General features: G+C 40.0%; 1 protein-coding gene across 1 annotated transcript; it reads left to right on the plus strand.

The window, feature by feature from the left end:
* The first annotated feature begins 2,261 nt into the window (after positions 1-2,261).
* On the plus strand, positions 2,262-25,918 carry pudp (pseudouridine 5'-phosphatase). Its single transcript, XM_066705957.1, has 4 exons — positions 2,262-2,410; positions 2,811-3,029; positions 9,045-9,274; positions 24,824-25,918. Exons 1-4 carry the CDS (start codon positions 2,341-2,343, stop codon positions 24,998-25,000), a joined length of 696 nt encoding a protein of 231 aa, XP_066562054.1. The 5' UTR covers positions 2,262-2,340; the 3' UTR covers positions 25,001-25,918.
* The last annotated feature ends 272 nt before the right edge of the window (positions 25,919-26,190 follow it).

The raw sequence follows: 26,190 nt of genomic DNA on the forward strand, positions 1-26,190 counted from the left end.
ACAAAATATGTGTACAACAAAACTGCTGTTTTAACAATGCCTTCTTCCCCTCTCTTTGTAAAATGCATTGATATTCTCGTATAGTATAAACTGACTGAAAGGTCTATGAAAAGAATGCAGTTAAGTTGCACAAATTATGAAAAATATTAGAACTAACTCAATTCCTGCTTAAATTGATTTATTTATATGTTATAGCAGGGGGAAAAACACGATCAAAGAACACTCTTTAAAAAGTTACTTTTTTTTATTATTTTAATCACTGCATATTGTCGTCATTGTGACAAACAGTGACTAATAGCAGCTTCACAACATTGAAACCTCACTACAGAGTCTCCTGATCCCATCCACACCACATAATTATGGAATTATACACCACTGCAAACATCTCAAACAGTGCTGCATATCATACACAATAATTACAATAATTCACCTCTGAAGTAACAGTCAAACTACAAGCTGTCGTGTTTTTTTTTTGTTTTTTTTTTACAAACGTGCTCTGTTATCCGTTGCTCTGATGATGGTGATGATTATTTTATTCTGCCTTGTCTGGTTTCTCACGTTCAAACCACCATCTCAGCGCCACGGTCGGAGAGGGAGTACGTCACCGCACCGAGCTAATACACTAGGAGCCCCGTTACACTCACACTCAATACGAACTGTAAAGAGGCTTTCATGATGCAAAGGTTACCCACTGTAGAGCTGCGTTGGAGGGGAGCTGTAGAGAGTAATTGGAAAGAGAAGGAGCAGATGCATTAGGTAGGAGGCTAAAGGCAAGGCACAGCAGGAGATGAGGGGAGAGGATAAGATGGGATATATATATAAGAGACAGGAGGGAAGAAGACTGGATGGGATAGAGTGATGGGAAAAGTATAGTTGAAGGGAAGGGGGCGTAATCAAATCTAGAAAGAGATGAGTCCCGCCCCAGGAGCTGAGTGCAGGAGGTTGGACATATTTAAATGTGTATTAGAAAACAAACTAGCAAGTGTGGGACAAGGACGAGATGTGCTTAGAGTAGGAGAGGGATGGGGGATGGGCAACTACATGGTAAATATAAGGAGGAAGTGAGGGTGATAAAAATTGAGGTTTGGAGGATGGAGAGATCAGAAGAAGGGGAGGAAGAAGAACATCAGGTTTAGTGATGCAAGTGCATCCAAAACAAAACCAAAAGCTTAGCGGAAGAGCTGAGTGTCTTCAGCAAATCAGAAATCTTAGCTAGATTGATTGTGTCCAGAGAAAAAAATAAATGGTCCAAGCACCGGTTCTTGTGTGCGAGAGAGGGGGATGGAGAAACAGAGAAGGAGACCTCGAGAGAATGGTCAGAATGGTTGAATATGCTCCAGGCGAGAGCAGTCCCTCCGCTTTCGAGAACGGGAAGAGGAGAGATGGAGAGAATGTGATCGACTGTGTGAAAAGCTGCCGAAAGGTCAGGGAGGGAGATAATTCATGCGAGTCTGTGAGCCAGGCAGCCGGGGCAGCCGTCACAGGGCTGGTGATGGAGAGCCAGTGTGGGCTCAATAACAGACGACTGGCAATGCATCACATGCGAGGAAGCATTAGAGGGGAAAGCCAGTCAAGAATATTATTCCTGGGAGAGAAAAGGTCAAGGGAAAGCTTCTTGAGAACAGAGTAACAACAATACACGTAATTTAAACCCCTTGAAGTTGAAAGCTTATATTTACAGATTAAAATAATATGAATAGTAAGGATGCCATATAATCTATTTCTTTATTCACACTATACATCAAGACTCACTACAGAGTGATGCTCACATGATCATATGATGTTGCTCCACTCATTAACAGAGCAAATTACACTTTACATTATCATGGTTTTCGAATTTAAAAAAATCACGAAAGACCTTAATTAATTGCTGACTAGCTATAGCTGTGAAATAAGGCGTAAATATAAAAACATAAAAAGACACAACAGATCCATGCTCCTTTGATTGGGTTTATGAATCTCTCTGGTAAATAGACAAATGCCAAAGAGGAGGTTAAAGTGGACTACATATCCCATCTATCAGTGCAGTATTGTTGGCCAACTATAACCGTTTCTCTAATTGTATTTAACATATATATATATATATATATATATATATATATATATATATATATATATATATATATATATATATATATATATAAACCATAAATATAGATATTAAATGTATTTGTAACAAAGACGAGTGATATAATTATATACCATAATTAGGTTTAAAGTCTCTACTTGGTAACAATGTCTAATGTGATTAGATAGACGAATACTTGAATTTTGGTTGTCCACCGGTTTCCCCCGCTGTTCAGTTCCTGTTTTACCTGTAGTTTAGTTATCACAATAATCATGGCAGGGACAGCGGCGAATTTTAAACCTGTAACTCATGTTATTTTCGACATGGACGGGCTGCTGTTGGGTATGTAAGCACATCATATGTATTTATTCGTTTCAACTGAAATGCAGCTTCCCGAGCGACCGCAGCGAAAGTAACTGACTGACCAGCACAGACAGACACACGTGGTGTAAGGGTTACTGTATCGACTCTGCAGCATTGAGACGCTCCTGAAACTTTGTTATCCTTGTTTCGCCTTCAGGGATGTTTTATTATCCTATAGTATAGGTGTATGTTAACATAAACCATGTACACTGTGAACCTGTGTGAATAAACGCACTGATTAAGGTTACATTTCGATGCATTTAGCTATGCAATGTTTAACAGATATATCAATCAAGCAAAATGGCTACAGATTATTGCCACACATTTGCTGTTTGATTGCCTTATAATATCACACTAACACTGCGCTTTCCCCCCCCAGATACGGAAAGGCTGTATACAGTGTCTTATCAGGAGGTCTGCGACCGCTTTGGAAAGCAGTATACCTGGGCAGTGAAGTCCTCAGTGATGGGCAAGAAGGCCTTGGATGCTGCCACCGTCATCCGAGACTCCCTGGAGCTCCCCATGACGGCGGAGCAGCTTCTAGAGGAGACCCGCATGAAACAGACACAACTGTTCCCTTCAGCTCAGCTCATGCCAGGTTATAAGAAGAGTGATATGAATAATACGCAGTAGTAGTACAGTAGTGATGTGCACTCCGCTGTGAGCACTGAAACCCTGCTTGTGTGTATATAAGGGAGCTTTAGCTTTCAAGATCCGATGTCTTGTTGTGCATGAATGTTGTTGAAGTGTGTGCTTGTCCTGTATTGGCAGCCTTGCTTTCCCCGCCACAGATTGCAGTTTGAGGCTGACAGTGACTTAAAGATAGTGTCATAACCTAGAGCTGTTCTGTTTATATACTAGCATTTAAAATGATTGTGTTTGATATCTATCTGTACATACAAAAACAAGAGTATAAGTGTTTTACTGTCGGGATTCACTGGATCTTTTTAAGAAAACTGTAATTACCTGGGCAGCGTGTGCAGATAACACTATATCTCTGTGCCCTGTCTATCCCCTGAAGCCACTAAGGGCTCATTTCATATTTTCTAACCTCAAATCACTTAAAACACAAACATTGCAACAGCAGTTGTGAATTAACCCACATAACCATAAAATTACATTTAAATCCCATATGGTACTTAATGTATTAGAGATATGTATTGTTGAAAGGCTGAAACAAGACAATATGTGTCTCCAGGGCATCTGTGATATATAATTGGATACGTTTGTTGGTTTTTGAATTGTTTCTTCAGAGTTCTGTATCGTATTAGAATCCATATGTAGGTCAGATATGAAAATGCGTCCCATACATCACCTGTCTTTCCCTCATGTGTCTACTATTTACCTGTTAAATGGATTATGATTTATGAATGATGTCATGTGGGACATACTTTTCCTTATTAGGCCAGTATTTACACGATTAAGGAATTACAAACGACTTAATTACTCTTGGGGTCTGTTTGCACTGTGGGTTAGTCTCGTTGTAGAAGGAACAGTCTTATCAGTTCACAGACTGTGATTGGAGGCAGTGATTGGAATTAGCTGTCGATGTTGGCTAAATCATAGAAAATGAAAGTGGTTACGGATGGTGCTTGTGATTATGTTCGAAGCAAAGAGATGGGAAACCCTTGTGGTTGCTCCTAATACACATATAGAATTGCCCTTATGTTTATATTCCAGCAAAGGCTGTACTGTGGATATGGGATAACCAGAAACTGTTTCTATGCTTGTCAAAAAAATTGTGTTAGTAAAGGTTATTGAAGCGAGTTGTATGTGTGTTGAGGTAAAACTGGTTTTGACATTTGAGATCCCTTCTACCAGCTTTACAACCTCCTTGTGTGGGATCCTGTAAGATCTCTAAGGATCCTCTGGGATCTTGGAGCATCCTGCAGGACCCTGTCAAGATTTCTCCCAGGGCGCACGCTGCCGACACAGAAAACTGCTCAGCAGAAGCCCCAAACTAGAATAATAAAACCATAAGAAGCAAAGCAACGGGAGTTAAAACAGTGACAACATTAAGGGACAAATGCACGTGTGTGTAAATATTTCATAGGGTTTCCTGTTATCCTGTTTAGAAGAGTTAGGCAGATGCTAAACTGGTTAAACCTAGTGAAGCTAGGAGACCCTCTTCAGCTTTGATCTTGAGATCTCTGAACACATCCTCTTTGTTCCGTCACCCCTGTTACGTTTCTGTTGGTTTATTAAAATCATTACGATGTTATTTAGCTGATGCCTTTATGCACAGCAACGATCGTGTCTTATCAAACTAACACACAGCGTAACAGCTCCCTACAAAATACATTTTGCAGCGCATTACAGGGAACAACATATACAGAAGATCTGTGTGACAGGAACATCGTGGTGTACAGATATGGTAGTTAAAACAGATTAAAACAAATGGTACAGTCTGAACAGTAAACTCGAGAGGCAGGGTGAGAGGAATGCATGTAGGTGAGAGCAGAATATATAAGATAAAGCATAAAGGCAGAGTCATTGTAACTGTTCTTTCTTTATCTTTGTCAAAAAATATGCTTATTGTATCTTTAGGAAGTAAACGATCAGTGCAGGTAGTTCTTCAGATTCTGGAAACATGTGCAGAGGGAAGGCAAAGCTATACCCACATATTATTAATACATTTTACTAGTTATAGTAGCAGCACGAGTAAAAATAAAGTACCCAAAGCAATGCCCTTATTTCCAGTTTTATCTAGAACACCGTGCCTTTTAAAGGGTTCAAGATAATTGTCAACTTTATGGAGCAATTACACCGGGAACAATTCATTTTCGTATTAAATTTATCAGCTCTCGTCAGGTGGAGCTCGTTATTTTACTTTGCTGGTATTTATGTGTGTAAATGTGTCAAAGGTGCCGCTAATTTGCTTCAGACTTGATGTACTATTGTTAAGAAAGCTGTTGTTAATAAGTCGACACTACTGTTTCCCATTTCCCTGGCTTGGGTGACAGACTCTGTGAGGATGGAGTAGAAGTATGCCTGCGTAGTGCAGCGGACTCGTGCCCAGGTCTCTACTTGGAAACACAAGACGGAAGAGGGACCCCGGGGAAGGTGGATTAACGAGGGGGGAGCACCTGGCCGGCTGCTTCCCCACAACTGGCTTCTCTCTTTCCAAATATAGCGCGGCCCAGATGTTTCAGAGAGGTTTTTATTCACTGGAGGCGCGTTATATAATAGAACAATTCCATTAAAAAACGGGGACAGGATACCTTATTGCGACGGTCAGTGGGCTATTTGGGTGTCGTAATAAATCAAATTACAGGATCCATCTTGGTTTTAATGCAATGAAGTGAGGAGCAGCATATCCCGAGGTGGATTCATTATGGTTCCCATGTTCCTTTGTGTATCAGGAATGCGTAGTGTTTTATTGTATGGGCCATTATTCAGGAGAGAAGCAGAAAACTTTTTAACATAATTTGACTCGCAGGCATTAGAGATTTGTATTAGGAATGTAAAACACAGCGTGTCGGTGTTAGTAACTGCGTGAGGGATGATTTAGAAATATGAATCTGTTCAATACATTTCAATTTGATGTTCTGTATGACTCATGCATATTTATTTTCTTCTGCTTTTCAGCTTCATTACAAACAGAAACACCTCAGTTGTAGATGCAGATGAGAAATACAGAATTATAATAATGCACTTATGACTAATGTTTGCCCTGTATGACATATTTTCTTTATTGGCAAGTATTTACACGATTGAGGAATTAAAAAAAACAAAAAAACTGCTCGGCTATTTTTGGAGACGGTTTCCAATGGAATGCTTTTATAAGATCAATAATAAAAACACATTTCTTAATTTTAATTGCCTAATCTGTTTAATAGGAGATCTTAGACCGATTCTGCATGTTGCGAGGAATGGCCCAAAAGCTTAATTGAAGTAATTTAAACTAAAGTATGGACTGAAATGCATGGCAGGACTCTATACAGTGGTAGTTCAAGTGTGTGCAGAAATGTGGTCCACAGAGGGGACCGAGCAGGCGATTCCAGTTCATTTCCAGTACGAAACCGCTCCGGCAATTAAAAGTTCTTGAATAAATGCACATCAAATAAGAGTAATAGTGGAGTGTATAAGGAAGTGCATCAACATCTGTATGTATGAGGGCATAGTCTTTATGTATATTCAGAAAGAGGGAAAATATGTTTTTGTTAAGTAAATCAAATCTTGGTCAACAGGGGGTTTAAAAGTGTTTACACTTGTAGGCTACGTGCCATCTAATACATTTAATAAATTGTCACATTAACCAGTAAGCCTTGTAAAATACTCTTCTGTTGTGCTGCGCCGTATAAAGAAAATGCTGATGTTGAAGTGTGTGTGTGTGTGTGTGTGTGTGTGTGTGTGTGTGTGTGTGTGTGTGTGTTTGTGCTCAAGCTGTTTTCATGAAGGTCGTAGTTACAGGATTTGATACTGCCGTAAGCTGCCTTAATGTATTAAAGGTGTATTTAATGTCAAACCTGTTTATGAATCTTCCCAAATTGTCTCTTCAGCCACATCGCTGGGGAGTTTGTTCAGATTGTGATGCCTCTCTGTGTGAAGAAGTGTCTCCTGTTTTTGGTCTTGAATGCCTTGAAGCCCAATTTCCATTTGTGTCCCCGGGTGCGTGTGTCCCTGCTGATCTGGAAAAGCTCCTCTGGTTTGATGTGGTCGATGCCTGTCATGATTTTGAAGACTTGAATCAAGTTATTATTAATAATTAGGCACATTATCATTTTTGTATATATTTTTTTCATTTGTCATTTGTTTCTAACCAAAGGGACTTACAATACTGTGTTTTCATGAAAGTCATAGTAGTCTCTAGCTGTTCTGTTTATTAAAGGCATACACACATTTACATCGTGCAGGAAGTAAAAAGGCATTTAATGGCGTGCAATGGGAAATGCAAGCTAAGTGTCTAGTGAAATAGGACAGCAGCAACGCCAAGAAGTGGCTGCCAGGTAGGGACTGACTGTCAAGTACAGCCTGAACAGATTAATGATGAGGAGGTGCTGAACGGTGGTGGGAGATGGTTTTAGTCCTGATGTTCTTGTGTAGTTGGTCCTACCAAAGCTAATCCCAAGGGAAGCAGTAGTGTGGTCTACATGGGCATCGGTGCCTGGACCGGGAGTCTGAGATGAGTTGGTAGATACGAAAGGACAGATTATGCAGACGTGACTGGAGAAGAGATTAAAAGAGCAGGGGAAGAGATGCACCTGGAGTTCAAGGAGGAAGGGTCAAGGGTGCCAGAGAGGGTGGGAGTCCCGAGGCAGAGAGACACAGAGGGGTCAGAGGCAAGTGAGGGTGAACTCTGTGGCATGGTGTGTTTTCAGAGGCTCGGTTTTCATTTCATACCCTTGAACATCTCCTGGAAACGCACAGGCCATTTATACTGATTTGAAGCTGCAAAATAGGGTGCTAATTATGATGGACGACGGGGGAACCTGTTTTGCGAGGCAATTTTGCACTAAAAATAGCTCTTCTGCCAGCAAGTTGAGCCTGATATGATTCATTTTCATCCGTATGTCTGTGTGTGTTTGATTGTGAAATGCATGATTCTTTCATTGTACTTTGTGATAGAAATACAGAACAACACATTTAGAGTTGTGTTAAGGTAATTTTATATGAATAAACATTACTTGCTTAAATGCAGCATTAGGTACACATGCTTTTTACAGCTGAGACAGTTTTGCTTCACAGAAACAGGCTTGTCTGATTGTTGTAAACAGTTAGCAATAGGCCACTACCATACAAATAACAATAGGAACTGTTTTTTTTTTTTTTTTTTTTTTAATGTCTGCCCCATGACAACTACTTCAAATATATGTACATTGTTTAATAATTCATATAATGTAACACTTTTGAAGCCCTTTGTGTGTGTGCACACATTATCCCCCTCATAGTTTGTGTATTTATATAACCTGTCCAATCTTTGTGTTGACACTTTCACACACTTCAATTATAAATTGTTACAGATATGCAGTGAGGAGTCTGCTGTGTGTGTTTGTGTATCATTATTACTCGTTACATTTGTTACAGTTTGTTTCAATGTGGGACTTAATTTGAAGTCATTCTGGTTCTCTAACGTCAGTATCTGAAAGTTGTTTTTGCTTTCCATAAAATATTAATTTAGTTTAATGCATTAAAGCATGGGCTTGTGTAACAAATTCATTTTGAGGTGTCATGGTGCAGCAGGCACACAAAACAGGCTTTATGGAGTAAAATTTGGGATGGAGTGCAACCAAAAGCAATTGAAGAAGGCCATTCTGTTTTCAGCTGCGGTGCCATGGTATGGTTTGTGTTGTGATCTCTAAGGTGCATTGTGAAATCAAATCCCCACGGAGATGAGAATTCGGGTTTCAGCAAGGCTTCTGCCATTTACTAACATGCCTGTCAAGAAGAGAAGACAGGGAAATAGTACTTCCCTTCTGAATAATGATACAACATAGATCTGTTTGGGGGCGATTGATTCATAATCCCCTTCAAGATCCGAATTTCTGCTCCTCGAGCGTTTGTCACTATTAAAAGTGCTTGCTTGGTGAAACTGTACGAAGCAGTCAGATGCCAACAGCGTCGACGCATCAATGTGTGATTTCTTATCGGCATATCTTCTCCTTATGCGCAGGAGTTCAGAAGCTGATCCGCCATCTGCACACAAACGACATCCCCATGGCCGTCGCCACCAGCTCTGAGAGGGTGACATTTGAAATGAAAACAAGCCGACACAAAGATTTCTTCCATTTGTTCGATCATATTGTGCTGGGAGATGACCCAGATGTGAAGAGTGGCAAGCCACAGCCCGATGCCTTTCTGGTGTGTGCTAAGAGATTTAACCCACCGCCTCCCAATGGAAAGGTAAGAGATGCTGCATTAAGCCTTAAACATAAAGGTTATATATATATATATATATATATATATATATATATATATATATATATATATATATATATATATATATATATATATATATATATATATATATATAGTGAAGGATCAGCTGCCCTGTACTGCGCTCACACACACATGCACAGGTATGTGTTGAAATGTTGTGCTATGCATTTATTGTAAACAAAAACCTAACCCTTCTCTGGGTCCTCAAATATACACAAATTAAATAGTCTCACCAGGAACAGCTACATCTATTTACCCAGTCAGTGGGGTAGGGGGTTTTGGGGGAAATCTTAGTTTTCATCACAAAGCCACACTGTGGTTTTCTTTTCCTCAAATTCTCCTTTGTTTTCCCTTTTCCTTTTGTTCCCCAAGTGCAGGGGTTTTCAAACCGGTCCTGCCCTGCTGGTTTTTGTTCCTGGTTTTTGTTCCAACTGAGGTCTTAATTGCTTAACTGAATCCTTAATTGACATAACAATGCAATATACCATTCAATTAAGTAATTAAGACATAGGTTGGACCAGAAACTAGCAGGGCAGGGAGTGCTTTTAAATAATTAAGTGCATCCAATTATCCCATTAAGCCCATCCCACAACAACTGATTTACACCCTGATGAGGCTCTACCAACATGGCTGCCATGACTTCAGCCTCCTTTCCCAAGACAGAATGCACTTTTCTCCATCCCCAGGGTCCCAGAGCCTCCCAGTTCACCTCTGGGAATGTACACTCCATCACAATACATATACAGACGGGTGACAAATTAAAGGAAAAGTCAACATAAAGTGTGTCAGTAAGGTGTTGGGCACCATGAGCCCCAGAACAGCTTCAATGCTCTTGGCACAGATTCTACGAGTCTCTGGACTCTACTGGAGGGATGAATACCATTCTTCCAAAAGATATTCCCCCATTTGGGGTTTTGATGATGATGGTGGAGAGCGCTGTCTAACACGTCGGTCCACAATCTCCCATAGGTGTTCAATTGGGTTGAGATCTGGCCATAGCATATGATTCACATCATTGTCATACTCGTAACACCATTCAGTGAGCCCTGTTTGGAGGCATCTGCATTCGTTATGTTCCTCCACTCATTTATTCTGTTTTTTTCTTTTAATTTGTCACCCGTCTGTATATATATAATGGACAAAAGCTTGACACTTTTAGTTATGGTGAACAGTATTCTTGTAAGTATTATATTGTTTATGGTGGGCTCTCAAGTTGTTCTCTGCACTCTTCCCAAACCTCTGTTGCATTTCAGCCCACAAATGATCTACGGGGTTCAAGTCAGGACTCTGAGCAGGCTATGATTATATTTCTTCAACCACTATGTTGTTCCCTGTTGCTATAAAAGTCCATCAATGCTGGTAGTTGTACGTGTTGTCCAGGATGTCACGGTACTTATTGGTGGTCCTGGTTCCCTTCATAAAGACCAGTGACCCCAGACGGCACCTTGAGAAGGATGTGCTCCTTCCATCTCGGAGCCCTACTGAACAGCTGAGAGACTTCTGTTCGGGTTTGGAGCCATCACTGTTCACAGACTCTTGCTTTAGAGGCAAGGCAGTGTGTAATGGCACTCTTCACACAACAGAGTGCGTTCCCAGTGTCCCGTTCCCTGTTTTTGATGCTCTCCGAACCCCTCCGTCTTCCCCAGTCTTCATTTGCACCGTAAATCATTCCCATTCACAGATACCCTCTTAAACAGTTGTTTTAGGGGGAAAGGAAAGCTAATTAGCGTATTCTGAGGCAGGGTGAAGGCGCATTGAAGGCATGCTTCTTATTCCCGGTGACGGATGTAATTGAGAAATACAAACTCTTACCGCTAGAGTGGGACTTCAGTCAACAGATATTCAGTCGCAAAGACCCAGCTTCGAGACACTTTACAAGTCGGCAGTAGTCTGAGGAATCAAAGGCTGCGGGGAGGTCCAGTGAAATGAGAACCAGTGGGGCCGCAGTGTGCGCATCCATAATCTTATCATCACCAACTTCACAAACAGCTGCTTCCATGCCACGCTGAGGATAAAAACCCGGCTGAAGTAGATCTTTTAGCCAATTTACTGGCCTAGTAATCGCAGTGCTGCTCGGCAAAGCAGATGCTCCAAAACCTGAGACAAAATTGGCTGACATTTAGATGGGGCTGTGTTTACTCATAATCCCTGGATAAAGATCTGGCTCTTTAATAAAGGTGTAACGGCAGTTTGTTTAAGAACAGATGGTACCTTTCCAGTGCTCGGTGAGATCTTATTTTTTTTTATTACAAATGTAACACTTGAAAGACATGTTGTTAGCGATGAACTGGGAGAGGATGCGTCTCGTTTTCTGGACAGTGTTAGTAATAGCATGGCAGCTGGCAGGACTTTGGGCAAAAAGGTGTGTTAATGGCCCAGACAAGACAGCAGCTTTGTTTAGAAATAAAGCCCCTTCACCCCGACTGGTGTTCAAATGGCAAATGTAATATCCAATGCCATTCTTCGCTGCAGTTAATAGCAGAACACCGAGTCCAAATCACCTTGAAATAAGGGATTAATTCAGAATCTTTCATCAGCTTAAAATAAAAATGAAAATGTGTGAGTGTATTCCTGTCGGGTCACTGAAGCCGCTTCCAGACCTGATAGCGAATAGTCAGATCAGTGTTTCTCCACCTGCTGAAGACCAGCGGCCTCCGTTGTTCACCGGTTGCTGCCGTGCCAAGGGGGGCAACAGAAGGCGAGCACATGGCCTTGTTTCACAATGTCGAGGGTGTTGATAATATTTACAAGTGGTATTATACAGATCAACCGGCTCCTCCAGCACGCATGAAGGACTTTCTGAAGGCAGAGCTTCAGTAATCCGGTCCGAAATTACCGATTTCAGATTTTGAAATGCAAATAAATAAGGCTGTATGTACTGAAGGATTGATCATGTTTTAAGAGTCCAAACGGGTCGGAAATGTTGGGGGACACATACTAAACAAGCGCAATGATTTTCGTCTGGTTTACGGAACTTTTTGCGGAAATAATTTGTCTTTGCGGTTAAGCCATTGATGGATATTTAATTCTGAGTGTTTCTGTGCCAATGGTGTGGATATACAAATAGACAATGTGGAAATGAGGGTTACCAGCACTTACAGTTGCGTCAGTTAGCTAAGACCTGTGGGAAAGCAAGTTTTAATCAGTTGCAATCGGTAATCCTTTAAAAGGCAACACAGCAACTTCACCAAAATCAAAAGAACGAATCGGAAACGGGTACAGACTGGCCAGCCATACAGTTATTGAGCTGCTGGATGGAGTAACAGATCCAAGAGACCTGCCACCCAGAGGAGCAGTGCTATCTCTGCCGAGGCGAGACTGTTATTCACTGCATCTTCTTGCCTCTGGGTCTTCGCAGGGGGCCGTGGCAGCAGTTGCCAACATCGCTCAGTCCTCGTCCTCCTGTGTATTGCCACTTGTGCTTTATGCTTTTGAGACAAATGTATAAAGCCTTATTTTTTCCTAAAAGCATGCTTGACCTACAAACCTTACCTTAAAAACGACATTTCTTTTGAATTTCAGGCTTCCCCCATGTGTTGGGTGCAATAGACTGTACGCGTGTAGCTCCCATGCATTCAGAGCATGTTTATAGAAATGTATGAATGTAGCAAAGTATCCTGGGTCAGTGGATGACTCTGTATTTAAGAACAGTCAAATATGTAACCGGCTGAAAGGAAAGAGAAAGAGGGAAATGTCTGGGTATTAGGGAAGCAAACCTATGATGATGGGACTTGAAAACCCATGTTTCACATGCCTTTAACCTGCCATTGCACTGGCGTGGTTTTAAATAATTCAAAGCTTGATGTTTCGTAAAGGTAACTGTGTTGCACAGTGTGATGTGAGATATTGAAAGCATTTATTATATACGGACACAGATACTGAATCCTACTTCACCTGCACTGAGGAGCGCTATAACCAGGCACATCTAAGGACCAGTGCATTGTCTTTGCTGTGCTCAAGACCAGTGTGGAGTTGTGTAGTTGGCTATGCACGTCAGGCAAACAAAATTCACAAAATTCCGCACAATTCACACAATGCTTCTCACGCGAAGATGTCGTTAAATATATTTAAGTCAGTACTTTGTCTCTCTCTCTCTGTTATAATTTCTTCTCTTAGGATGCAGGATATTATGTTTTATTTTGCCACTGCACAACAATGACACAGTGTGTGTGTTTAGTGCGACTGATCTTAGTACATCTAGCCCCGAGTGCTTAGTGGAGGAAGCCATACGTCAAAATTAGCATGTGCACATATATCAGCGAGTGATCAATCCAGGCGGACACTGAAACAGCACAGGTGACACAGAGTTTGGCTTCAGTTGTGACTGAGAATTTTAACACATAATTAAAGCACCAAATGCTCCTGCCGAGAGCACAATTTGTGTTTAAACATATTTGCATTAAGCATGTGAACCTTATTTAGGGTAAGAGACAATCTGATCTTAAAACTGACCTCAATGTTGCTGCTATTAATTCTCCCCGCCCCACCCCTTTGTTTAGGTATGTGTGCAGAGATCGGCTTCCTATGAAACAAAATAAAATAATGTCTGTTTTAGAAGATGCAAATTATAGCCTAATAGTCCTTTACTCTTTAGGGCACCCCTATTTTAACTTGCATTTGTCTTGATAAAGTGCGAAGCAGCTGCTAAGGGACTTGACAAAATGTGTTGCAGAATAATAAATTATGCTCCAGCACCTTCTGCCCTCCGACGTGACGTGAGTTCACAAGCACCCGGTGACAGCTCTGAGCTCGAACACGCCGCTCACGTGTCACAGGTTGTTGGAGCTAAATTAGCGATTGTTGTAATGAATTCTCGATTAATATAATCACTATTAATCACGGGAAGAAACTGTAAGGTGAAAAAAAGAAAAGGAGAGAGAGAAGCACTGATTCCATGATAAAATGTATCCCTCTACATCAGAGACCTGCAGCAGTTTTATGATACAAGTGGTTGCAAGGAATAATTAGGGCCTAATTAATCATGATCCTCTATTCTCAAACTGGTTAGCATACCCTATGGGTAACACTCAGACTGATTTATAAAAAAATGAATGTGTAGGTTATATGATCATTCCCTTCAGCTTGCTTTCCGTTCTGCTCTCACCATCAAATAAATGTGTTCTATATATATATATATATATATATATACATATATACGGGATCTCTGGGGACTGTTATTGTGTCAGGGCATATTCGAGGCATGCGGTGGGCTACAGATTTTGAGTGACACATCCACCATTTTCAGTGATTATAAGTTATATGGTGACAGTTTATGCATAGTAATGAGTTCTTGCATATATGTTGGTTTTTTAGGCTATTGGAGAATGAAGTCTGAGTGATATCGCTCAATCTATGTCCAACGTGCAAGCAAGTGAAGTAAAGGAAAAACATTCAAACCATAAAACCACATAAATTACTTTAGCAGGCATGGAATAAGGGTGATGTATGCATAGATTGGATGTTAATCTATGCAAATGGATTGGAGATGCATGTTTTCAGAAATACAGCTTTCCCAGGAAGGAGGCAAAACATTGTGTTTCTTTTAATATAAGTGTAATGTTCCTATCAAAGAGAGTGCCAGCAACAATATGGCAGAAGACAAAATGTTGGTTCAACTGCAAAGAATAACTGAAGAGTAATTTGTAGTTCTAGATTTAAACATAAATATCTCTGCTTTTAAAAGTCTTTGATGGACAGTTTGGAACGGAGTAACTTCCAAACATACGGTTATAGAACTTTGTAGCTTTTTTAATATGATATTTTCTATGAATACAGATAGTTGATTATTCTCAAATTTTCTATGACATAAAAATGAATGACGAAATGTCAGCAATATCTGTGACACTTGAGGAACTGTAAGCAACCGCCCCTGCACTCGGCACAGAAATCTAATGGAGAGACATTTCTTGTTAGAAAGTAAAACGCAAAACAAAACTAGATTTTATTTTAGATTCAATAAGTTCAATGTGAAATAAGATGACATTTTTGTAAAGCTGAATCAGATTGTGTACAGTATATGCTCTTAGATAACTGAACTGAGTTTCTGAACATTTTTTGATTTTGAATTTGAGGAAGACTGGAATTGGAGAGCTGTATACATTTAACGTCACCCGTCTCTGAAAACAATGAGCTGAGTGAGTTTGTTAATTTTGCAGCTTACACCTGAAGCACATAGTTGAAGTGCATATAGTATATACTTTATCTGCACCTTTGAAATTAATTTACTGGGTTTAAATTATAATTCAAGACAGTACATTGCTTTTGATTTTGAATTGTTATGCTTTTGTTTTGTTTGTTCTCTGGCTTCCTCTGTCATTTGAGTTCATTTAGGGAAAACAAGCACATGATAGATTGTATAAATTAAACAAATGTGTGCTACAGCATACTGACATTTGTGCTGGAGACTTTGAAAGGGAGAATGCAATGCCTTAAGAAAATAAATCAGTTCTTATAGAAATTACTCGCTTTTCAATTCCTGAAGAGAGAGAAAAAGATTTGAATAAATTGCATTAATATATTATAAAAGTGAAAGAACCAGAACATTTCTCCCAAGTGTTTATAGAAGCCGTCTGAGGACAACTTGATATAAAAGTTCTTTCTGATGCTACAAAACACTGGGAAGTATGTTTATAGTTTATTTAAAGCTTTAATGTCCAGCATTGCTGTTTTAAATGCTACAACACACATCATTTTGCACTCGATTGCAGTCGATTTAAAAAAGAAAACAAAGATTGTTTTCCTCTCAGGTTTCCACAAACACTTCTCTCTCTCGTTGAACCAAAACAATAGATATCGACAAAATTAAACTTGGATTATTTCCCACTGGCCTTCCCGTGCTCCTGCTCAACAGAAGTGTTCGGTATGGTGCAATACAATTAAGACACCCCAGCCGCTTATCTTTCTCAGACTTGTAAACAGTTTAATTTCTAACTGTCATGACTGACGGTTACCTATAGCCAAGATGAAGCAATTGTAGCACCTGGGACTTGCGTCACGTGTTTGTCATCGGTCTACCACCAGTGAATCTCATTTATTAGCCGGTATGTCAGATAGTTTCATTACAGTACATAAAATAACGTAAAGAGCCATGGATTTCAGTTTTTCTAATCATTCATATATATATATAATCACCATCACCATCAGTCTATATTGATCCCCTGCTGGATGAATGCTCCCCAAGATGTTTCCACTTGCTTCGATCTACAGCTTCTCTTTTCCATGTCATGCCTACAAGGTTTATGATTTTATCTTCCCACATTTCATATCTATCTACTGTACTGTGCAATCGTTTTAGGCAGGTGTGAAAAAATGCTGTAAAGTAAGAATGCTTTCAAAAATAGACGTCAATAGATTATATTCATCAATTAACTAAATGCAAAGTGAGTGAACAGAAGAAAAATTACATCAATTCCATATTTGGTGTGACCACCATTTGAGACATCTTCTAGGTACACTTGCACACAGTTTTTGAAGGAACTCGGGAGGTAGGTTGGAGAACTAACCACAGTTATTCTGTGGATTTAGGCAGCTTCAGTTACTTCTCTCTCCTCATGTAATCCCAGACAGACTCAATGTTGAGATCAGGGCTCTGTGGGGGCCATACCATCACTTTCAGGACTCATCTGGATACTGTGTACAGTTTTGGGCTCCACACTTCAAGAAAGATATTGCTGCTCTAGAGACAGTTCAGAGGAGAGAAACCAGACTTATTCCAGGTCTGAAGGGAAAGTCCTACTGAGAGACTGAGGAACTGAACCTTTTCACCCTGGAACAGAGGAGACTACGTGGGGACTTGATCCAAGTCTTCAAAATCATGAAAGGCATCGACCACATCAAACCAGAGGAGCTTTTCCAGATCAGCAGGGACACACGCACCCGGGGACACAAATGGAAATTGGGCTTCAAGGCATTCAAGACAGAAAACAGGAGACACTTCTTCACACAGAGAGACGTCACAATCTGTAACAAATACCAAACGAGCACGATGGGGCGAATGGCCTCCTCTTGATTGGACACTTTCTTATGTTCTATCTGTCTATTGGGTCTGAAAATGTAAGCAGATTTGATTAAACTCAGCAGCTGTGCTTTCTTTCCTTTGTGCTGCTTAAGTGGACCACGGGTTCAGTACTTTGACACAGACAAGCTAGTCAATTGATGCACAAAGGGCCCATAATGTCGATTTTACATTTGTGAGATTTTAGTTCTTCAGCACCTCGCCTTTAATGTTTAGAAATGACACTGTGTATTATAATACTCAAACATAGCTTTTTGAATGTCAGCAGAGCATTAACTTCAACCATAACCTTGCACTTTGAAGACTGACATCAGTGTCGGATGCCTTCATCCTGTGATTTGTATTGTATCCGACGGCTCCAGGTGCTTTACATAATAATAAGCGACTCCTGTGTGAATTAAGTTTTTCATCTGAAGTACATGATTTCCCATTATATTGATGATAAAAGGTTATACGTCTCCTTCAGCCTGCCATGGGCCTACTGATCAGTTAAAAGATACAGCATATAATTTATCACTGTCTCTGCTTTTCCGGTGAGTTGCTCTTCGCTACACAGTGTTTTTTATCTTCCCAAGTTCTGTCGTTCTCAAGCTGATCTCTCCTTTTATTCCACTTTCTGTCGGTGATGCATCTGTATCTCTCTTTTTTTGTACACGTAATGATAATGTCAGTTTCCAGTAGCGGTGTGTTTTCAGACCCGTGTTATCCACACACACACCTCCTCTCATGAGTGCAGAGATGGTGGGCATTATGGGGAATTGTTCATACTTAAGATTTATGGAACTTTTTTAATAGTATTTCAGTTCAATAGTTTTTTTTCTGCAGGGGTGAATTACATTTGCGTTTCTGTCTGTTTGGAAATACAGTTTGTTACTTGAATCAGCGGACAACTTGGCCTGTGTGTATCTGAGGAGTCGCGCTTGGTCTCATCTTTCCTGAAACAGAGCTGAAGACGCAGTGTTGAGATGATTTCAGGAGGAGAAAAAGGAAGATGATAAAATTGGAGAATCAATAAGAGAAATAAATAAAAATGACCCCATTGAACACCAGTCCTGCCAGGTCACTTGAGGGGTGTCTGAAACTCAGGTCTTCACAAACTAAACTGTGGTCAGAAGATTTAATGGGCACCTAGAGTCCAAATACATCTGGGAAGCTATTGAATGGATACCAAGAGATGAAAAACAACATACAGAAGATGAAATCATAAACTTTGCAGGCGTTGCAAGGAAAAGAGAAGCTCTAGATTGAAACAAGTGGAAACATCTTGCAGAGGCTTCGTCCAGCAGTGGATCAATATGGGCTGATGGTGATATAGATATATACACAGATCAGCCATAACATTATGTCCACCTGCCTAATATTGTGTAGGTCCCCTTTTTGCCACCAAAACAGCCCTGACCCATCGAGGCATGGACTCCACTAGTTCTCTGAAGCTGTTTTGTGGGATCTGGCACCAAGACGTTAGCAGCAGATCCTTTAAGTCCTTCGCTCCCCACGTGCATCAATGAGCCTTGGCCGCCCATGACTCTGTTCACTGCTTTTCCTTCCTTGGACCACTTTTGATAGGTACTGACCACTGCAGACCGAGAACACCCCACAAGAGCTGCAGTTTTGGAGATGCTCTGACCCAGTCGTCTAGCCATCACAATCTGGCCCTTGTCAAAGTCGCTCAGATCCTTACGCTGCCCATTTTTCCTGCTTCTAACACATCAACTTTGAGGACAAAATGTTCACTTGCTGCCTAATATATCCCACCCACTGACAGGTGCCATGATAACGAGTTTATCAGTGTTATTCACTTCACCTGTCAGTGGTCATAATGTTATGGCTGATCGGTGTACGTGTCTGTGTGCGTGTATAAAGAGACTTTACAGGAGTATTTTTAATGTTTTATGTCCTTGGTGGTTTTGAAAAAACACTTTATTCTCTTGGTTTGATCCAACAGTGTGATGTTGTTAGTTATGTGATCTCACTGTGGTGTGTTGTGCCTCGGGGCTTCTGTGTGTTATTTTGTGAGTTTGGCAGATTTTAATTTGTCTAACTTGAAATAAAATTATACTTTGGCAGTGAGAAATGAAGATGACACTCGTACAGTACTGAAAAAAGCATAGATTGAAAAGGAGTTGACAATATCCTTTCCTGGGAACAAAGGTGTTGTATTTTATAGGAGCAACAATCACTGTATAGTTATAGAATAAATCTAAATTATAACCCAAGGAAGGTGTTTCAGAGACGGGACAAAAGCACTGGGGTGCAAATACTCCTGTCCGAAATAACAAAATAATAAACCACTTCACAATGTATATCCCTCTGTTGTGTATCCCGATAACCCTACAGCAAAGGATGATTAATGATTACATTAACTCATTTATCAGTAAGGTATTTTTTGTTTTATAGTTTGGTTGTTAGAAAATGTTCATTTTGACCCAGATAGCACACAGTAATGTAAGAGGAAATGGCCATTTCCCCTGTGGTATCGCAGCATTTCTGCTCCTTCTTGTCCCTCTTTGAGGGGGGGGGGCATTGGAGAATAATAGGACAGAGGAGGCAGGAGATGGAAGAAAAATACTTTTATTAAAATAATCACCAGGCAAAAACAACACTGGTGCAAAACAAAATGAATGAAACCAATCTCTCTCTCTCTCTCCCCCCCCCAACCCCCCCAGTAGTAGCCAATGACCCCAGCCCCTTTGGGCACAGTACTAGCTAATTACTCCACCCCCTCTGTGCCTGTCTACCCAGTTGACTTGTTTTAATCATGAATATATAAAACTGCCTTTAAAAACAAAGCACAGACTTACTAGTTAGTTGCTTTGACAAGTAAATTGCCGAGTATCACCAGACTGTAGTTTAAAGAGTGTCCTTTTAATGGGAAGCCGCGAATAAGTGCCACACTGCATCTCTGTGGCTTGAATGGGAAACAGAAACCGTTTTTAAAGCAGGTTTGGGCAGCAGAAATAAACGTAAGCAAGCCTAGCCAGATTGCACTGTGGCGACAGAGAGGTAATTTACTGAGATTTACTTCACTGCAGCAATATTTATTATAGTCTTTTATATTCTTAGAAGTAATGTTGAAGCATCAGTCACATCTTTGAAGTCAAATTAATAATAGTCTGTTTTGTCAGGTCAAGTTAATATAACACCTTGATTTGATCTGACTAATTCATCCATTGAAATACAATTATTGGAATGTTGTATGTCCTAAGTTGTTGATAATATCCTTTTTTAGTTTTATCTAACAAAGTCTTCAGGAGTCGTGTACCTTTAAGAGCTTCACAGCACATTGTATGATTGTTAATAATTGTATTTGTGGCTTTTGTTCACTGAGAGGTGAAAAATGTAGATTCATAATTGTGGCATTAAACCAAACTCCCAGTGTGTTTGTTTCAATGCATGGATCAGGGATTACTTTTATTTGATTCTGTAATTAGCAATTATGTTTTTTTTATTACAAGTGTAGTAGCAATTTTAATTAATGAAAAAATAGTCGCTTCTTGGCAGGGAATGGGGTATCCATCAAGTGGTGCTTTAAAAAAAACAACTCGAACACTGATTTACCTCCACGTTTTGCTAAATTGCACCTGATTAAATTGTCATGAAGCGGACAGTAGCTTCACAAACCGCCTTTTTAGTTTTTAAGCTTTTCGTGAGATTAGGAAAGTCTTGACACCTACAGTGTGCCCTAAACCAATGGTCTTAGAATAACAAATAACAAACAACCTTTGTGTTTATTTTAATAATCAGTATTTTAATTACTGCTTGAGTACCTCATTACAGAAACACACACGCTACAATTACACCAAAGTGCCAATCCAGCCCTGCCAACACAAGAGGGTTTATATTGTTAGCACTTGCCAGGTCTTTATATGAGGAAATAGAGTAAGTGTGGATTATTTTCTTAAGGCGAGTAACACAGTTCTGGTCAGTGTATGGGCTGACCTGCGCTTGAGGGGCCGTAGATGCTGATGCATAGCACCATGTATTGTAAAGAATCAGAAATCTGCATTATTTAAATTCAAATTTTAAGAAGAACACAGGCAATTTTGTGTTTGTGTTCAGATGTTCTGTTTTCCATGAACACTGTAAGTTGTATCTGCACGATCATGTAAGACTGATGGAGCTTGTTTTGTATTTGAATTACACTACAAGACATTGCATTGCGGTGTTCTTTTGATTATGTAACAACGAATATATAGTTCAGCTCAGAATTATATTTACAGACCAGCTATTTAATATTTTGCTTTTCTGATGGTAGAACCTCAGATAAAATGACTAGTATTTTCACAAATTAACCTTAATTTGGTACAAAGCAAATGTTTCAAGAAGAAAAATACTGTATTTGTATACTTTTTCAACTTTCTGGCATGAAGTCAGTGTTTACGTACTATCAGTATATTAGAGATCACTGCATTTATTTTCTTAATCCCTTGTCTTATGATTAATAACTTGTATAACTACAATTGTATATAATTTCGTGAACTACATGTAATTGAAGAAGGTGAAAGTATAAATACATTAATTACACTGCACAGGAAGACATTAAATGTATTGTTATCTAAATCACATTTAGATTTATTACAGTCATTTAATCAGTCGCCAATTTCCATGAGATTAATATTACATCTGCAGTAAATGTATTTCACTGTGTTAATTTATGATTTGTAGCACTTCAATGTAACTTTTAGCTTTTTGGCATTGTTTCTATTTTCAATATTAGACATTTAACTGAAATATCTCCTAGGCGGCTCTCGAGGGTGCCGTTTTGTGTGTTAGATTTATTTTCTGTAGACTAATTGTGAAGCCCGTCTTGCCGGTGACTTTGTGAACCTCCTTAATCTTCAGAGATTGATGCTACGCTTCTGAAGTAGGTGTCAATAACAGAAAGACCATAAGCGTGATGCATTTATTTTCTGTTACAATAAAACCACAATAATTATGGGTCATTTGTCTGGCTTCTTTAGTAATTAAGAGTTTTAATTGCTTCTAGTTCAAGGGAATTAGTTAAGCCTTCCCATTATGCATATTACCTTCCGCAATCATCGGCCGCTCTCATACAACAAGCTTAGTGACATCACGGAAGTCAATTAGGTCTTTCATGGCAGGCTAGTCAAGTACATTTCTTTGTGCTGTCTGGATATAAAAGGTTTCTGAAAAACCCTGATAATGCCATTTTTGTGCCGCTTTTAAGCTACTTTTTCCCCTTCTTCTTCTTTAAAGGCAAACCATATCTGAGATGTGCTTTTGCAGCTTTCAAATCTCATTGAGGGCTTTAGAGACCGTGGATTTATGCCATAAACTAGGTATATTGTTAACAACAAAACCCACAGGCAATGCCTTTCTTGTTTTCTGACAGCAATTGTTCCGAACATAACAGCGTTAGAAGCACTGCGCTGTCTAAACTTCTCAACAGGATGTTGTTTCCGCAGAGTCAGTCCACAGGAACCTGTAATAAAGACTTCAGGATGTGGAACGTGTTGATGGCTTAATGGAGGGGGGGAAGAGAACGCTGGACATCCTTAATTTACCACTTAATATGCATAATCGAGCCTAATTATAAAGTGATTACTTTGTGTGCTCATACATTTCTGTAGTGAGCTTATACAGGGAAACTACTTTTCTTTTGTTGTTCAGCTTTAAGAAATAGGAACAGGGCCGCTAATTGCTCAGCTTCTACGTATTATCTGTCTAAAGTTTGTTTCGGCATTGTAATGTTTTACAGAGAAACTACCTGGTCCCACATGCCATAAGAACCAGGCGAAGTCTAGAAGATTGCTGTCGAGTTCAGAAATGTGTGTTTGTGACGTGAAGGCAGTCGAATTGTCAATCTAAACTGGATAACTCTTCCTTAAACGTGTAAACAAACATCAGGGAAGTCATAAGAACATAAGAAAGTGTCCAATCGAGAGGAGGCCATTCACCCCATCATGCTCATTTGGTGTCCATTAATAACTAAGTGATCCAAGGATCCTATCCAGTCTGTTTTTGAATGTTCCCAAATTGTCTCTTCAGCCACATCGCTGGAGAGTTTGTTCAGATTGTGACGCCTCTCTGTGTGAAGAAGTGTCTCCTGTTTTCTGTCTTGAATGCCTTGAAGCCCAATTCCCATTTGTGTCCCCGAGTGCGTGTGTCCCTGCTGATCTGGAAAAGCTCCTCTGGTTTGATGTGGTCGATGCCTTTCATGAATTTGAAGACTTGGATCAAGTCCCCACGTAGTCTCCTCTGTTCCAGGGTGAAAAGGTTCAGGTCCTCAGTCTCTCAGTAGGACATTCCCTTCAGACCTGGAATAAGTCTGGTTGCTCCTCTGAACTACCTCTAGAGCAGCGATATCTTTCTTGAAGTGTGGAGCCCAGAACTGTCCACAGTATCCAGATGAGCTCTAACTAGTGCATTGTACAGTCTGAACATCGCTGCCCTTGTTCTCAATTCTACACTTTTGACAATATACCCGAGCATTGTGTTTCCCTTTTTTATTGCTTCCCCACATTGTTTGGATGGAGAAAGTGAGGAGTCCACATAGACTCCTAGGTCTTTCTCATGCGTTACTTCATCTAGTTCTGTTCCTCCCATAGTGTAATTATAGTGGACATTTTTGCATCCTGCATGTAATACCTTGCACTTGTCCACATTGAGTTTCATTTGCCAGGTGTCGGCCCACAATTGAATATTATCTAAGTCCCTTTGAATAGCCTGTGCTGCCAAGATTTTATCTGCTGAGCCACCTATTTTAGTATCATCTGTAAAGTTTGCTAACTATTTTTGTCCCCGATTCACACCTAACTGGCTCCAACTGGATTCACCTGGCACAACTGAAATCCTGTTAGTCCTAGACTAAATAACTTTCACCAACTCAGCAGCTGAACTGAATTGACTTAAATTAAGGCAAACTACAGACAAGATTAACTTCAATTAAGGCAGTTAAAACAAAATTAGGAATGCTATGACTGTCTGAAACTAGAAACAGAACAAGATGGCTGCCTCTCACTTGCACTGTCCTATGTCTGTCTATGGCAACTTGTAAACCGTCCTACAGATAATCATTACAGGTTCTGTATTCAGGGACGCAGGTTTTTACCCAGCTGTTCAAGTCGTTTGCACTTTGCTCTGATTCTCAGAAGAACCGGTTTGCAGAGTCTATTCTCAGTATTCTGTGTTTAGCGTCATTTCTTTCTTCGCTGACTAATCAGAATAACAAATACTCCAAAACTAAATTGTGAAGGGGAGATTGTGTTGTCCTCTTGTGTTTTTGCACATTGTTGCTGGGTTGAACTGCCTAATGTAGCCCAAGTGCAAAACGGGTTATTAGGTGCATTAAACGAGACCTGTGAAATAACCTGTGAAAAGGCAGCCTGCGCTAATTTGACTTGCATTGAAAACGTTTTGGAAATGTAGCCCCTCGTAGATACCACACTCTCATATCACAGAAAAGTTATTGATGGATCAGAACAGTGTAATTGTGCTTTAAAATTAAATGCCCACCGATTTATCTCCTTTGACCGCAGTGCCTGGTTTTCGAAGATGCTCCGAATGGCGTCCTGGCGGGTCTGTCGGCTGGAATGCAAGTCGTGATGATTCCTGATGAAAATCTTGATCCGCTGCTGACAAAAGAAGCAACCTTGGTGCTGAGGACAATGGAGGACTTCAAGCCAGAGCTGTTTGGGCTTCCAGCGTATGACTGAGCTGATTTGACCGAGTATTGAAGCATCAGTCACTCCACGGCACTCAACATTTTTCTCTTTGGTGTAATTCAAAATGAAACGCTCTTATTTAATTATAAATAAAATATTTTAAATATATATTTTTAATGATGACATGTAAAGTCTGGACACTACATATTTGTATATGTATACACTTCCCCACCCATCACACCTACATCTGTTGTTCAGCCGTGATTTCTGATTCAGGAGTGAGAGGCAGAATATTGTGTGGATCTCGTGACCTCCACCTCTCGTTAACCCACGCGGCCGGGCTTGTGTTGACACACGCGGGAACTTCTCAGTGTGCAAACCGCCAGGGGACCATTCACAACATGTTCTCTCTCGGCACAGGAATACATTATTTCCCATGAGTATTCCTTGCAGACTTTGCACTTTCCTTTCATCTTTAAATTAGGGTAATCAGAAATTCTCCATCCTTTTATTTCATTAACATCATTCCGCCTATTAGACATCATTTTGTGTGCGGAAGGTTGCGTGGCTCTCTGCAGCTCAAGAAGGAGAACAAAGTGCTTTGATTCCCTCTTTTGGTTTCTCTGTTTTGAGGAGTGCAATGTCAGTTCTTTGTCTTCAGGAAATCAGGGCATTCAAAGCGCAGTAGCTGAAGAGTAGAACTGCATCTAATATACCATTTTATAAGGTAAATGTATCACTGTGCTTAGTTACGTTCTTTTCCCTTAAAACCTGCCACTCCTTCTTGTATGAACACAACAGCATTAATATGTAAAGAAGTAATTTCCTGCTGTGAGACCACAGACCAAGCGTTTTGGCTCCTCGGTCGCACTGGGATTCACAAAATGCCCAACGCATAGAAATCTGAACAATGCACGACGACACATTGTTAAAACTTTATTGTGAAATTAATTAAATTCTTTAATGAAATTTGTTTCACTGTGGCTTCATTATTGTTAATTTCCATTTAATAATTTTAACCATTCTGGTGTGCTGTCCTGTTTTCTCTGCCTCTGAGCATTTTGCTGCCTGAATCTCCCAATTAGTTTTATTTATGCTCTGCATTGAAAGCTACATACTGTATAGATGTTAATCCTCATTACAGGCACAATCTTCTGTCAGTATAAACTTGTGTTTCGGTATTTAATCAACATTTTGTACAATATCTGAACACAAACTTATGAGCAAGTTGTTTAATACAA

This window comes from Amia ocellicauda, chromosome 6 (assembly GCF_036373705.1).
Source record: "Amia ocellicauda isolate fAmiCal2 chromosome 6, fAmiCal2.hap1, whole genome shotgun sequence".
Classification (NCBI taxonomy): Eukaryota; Metazoa; Chordata; class Actinopteri; order Amiiformes; family Amiidae; genus Amia; species Amia ocellicauda.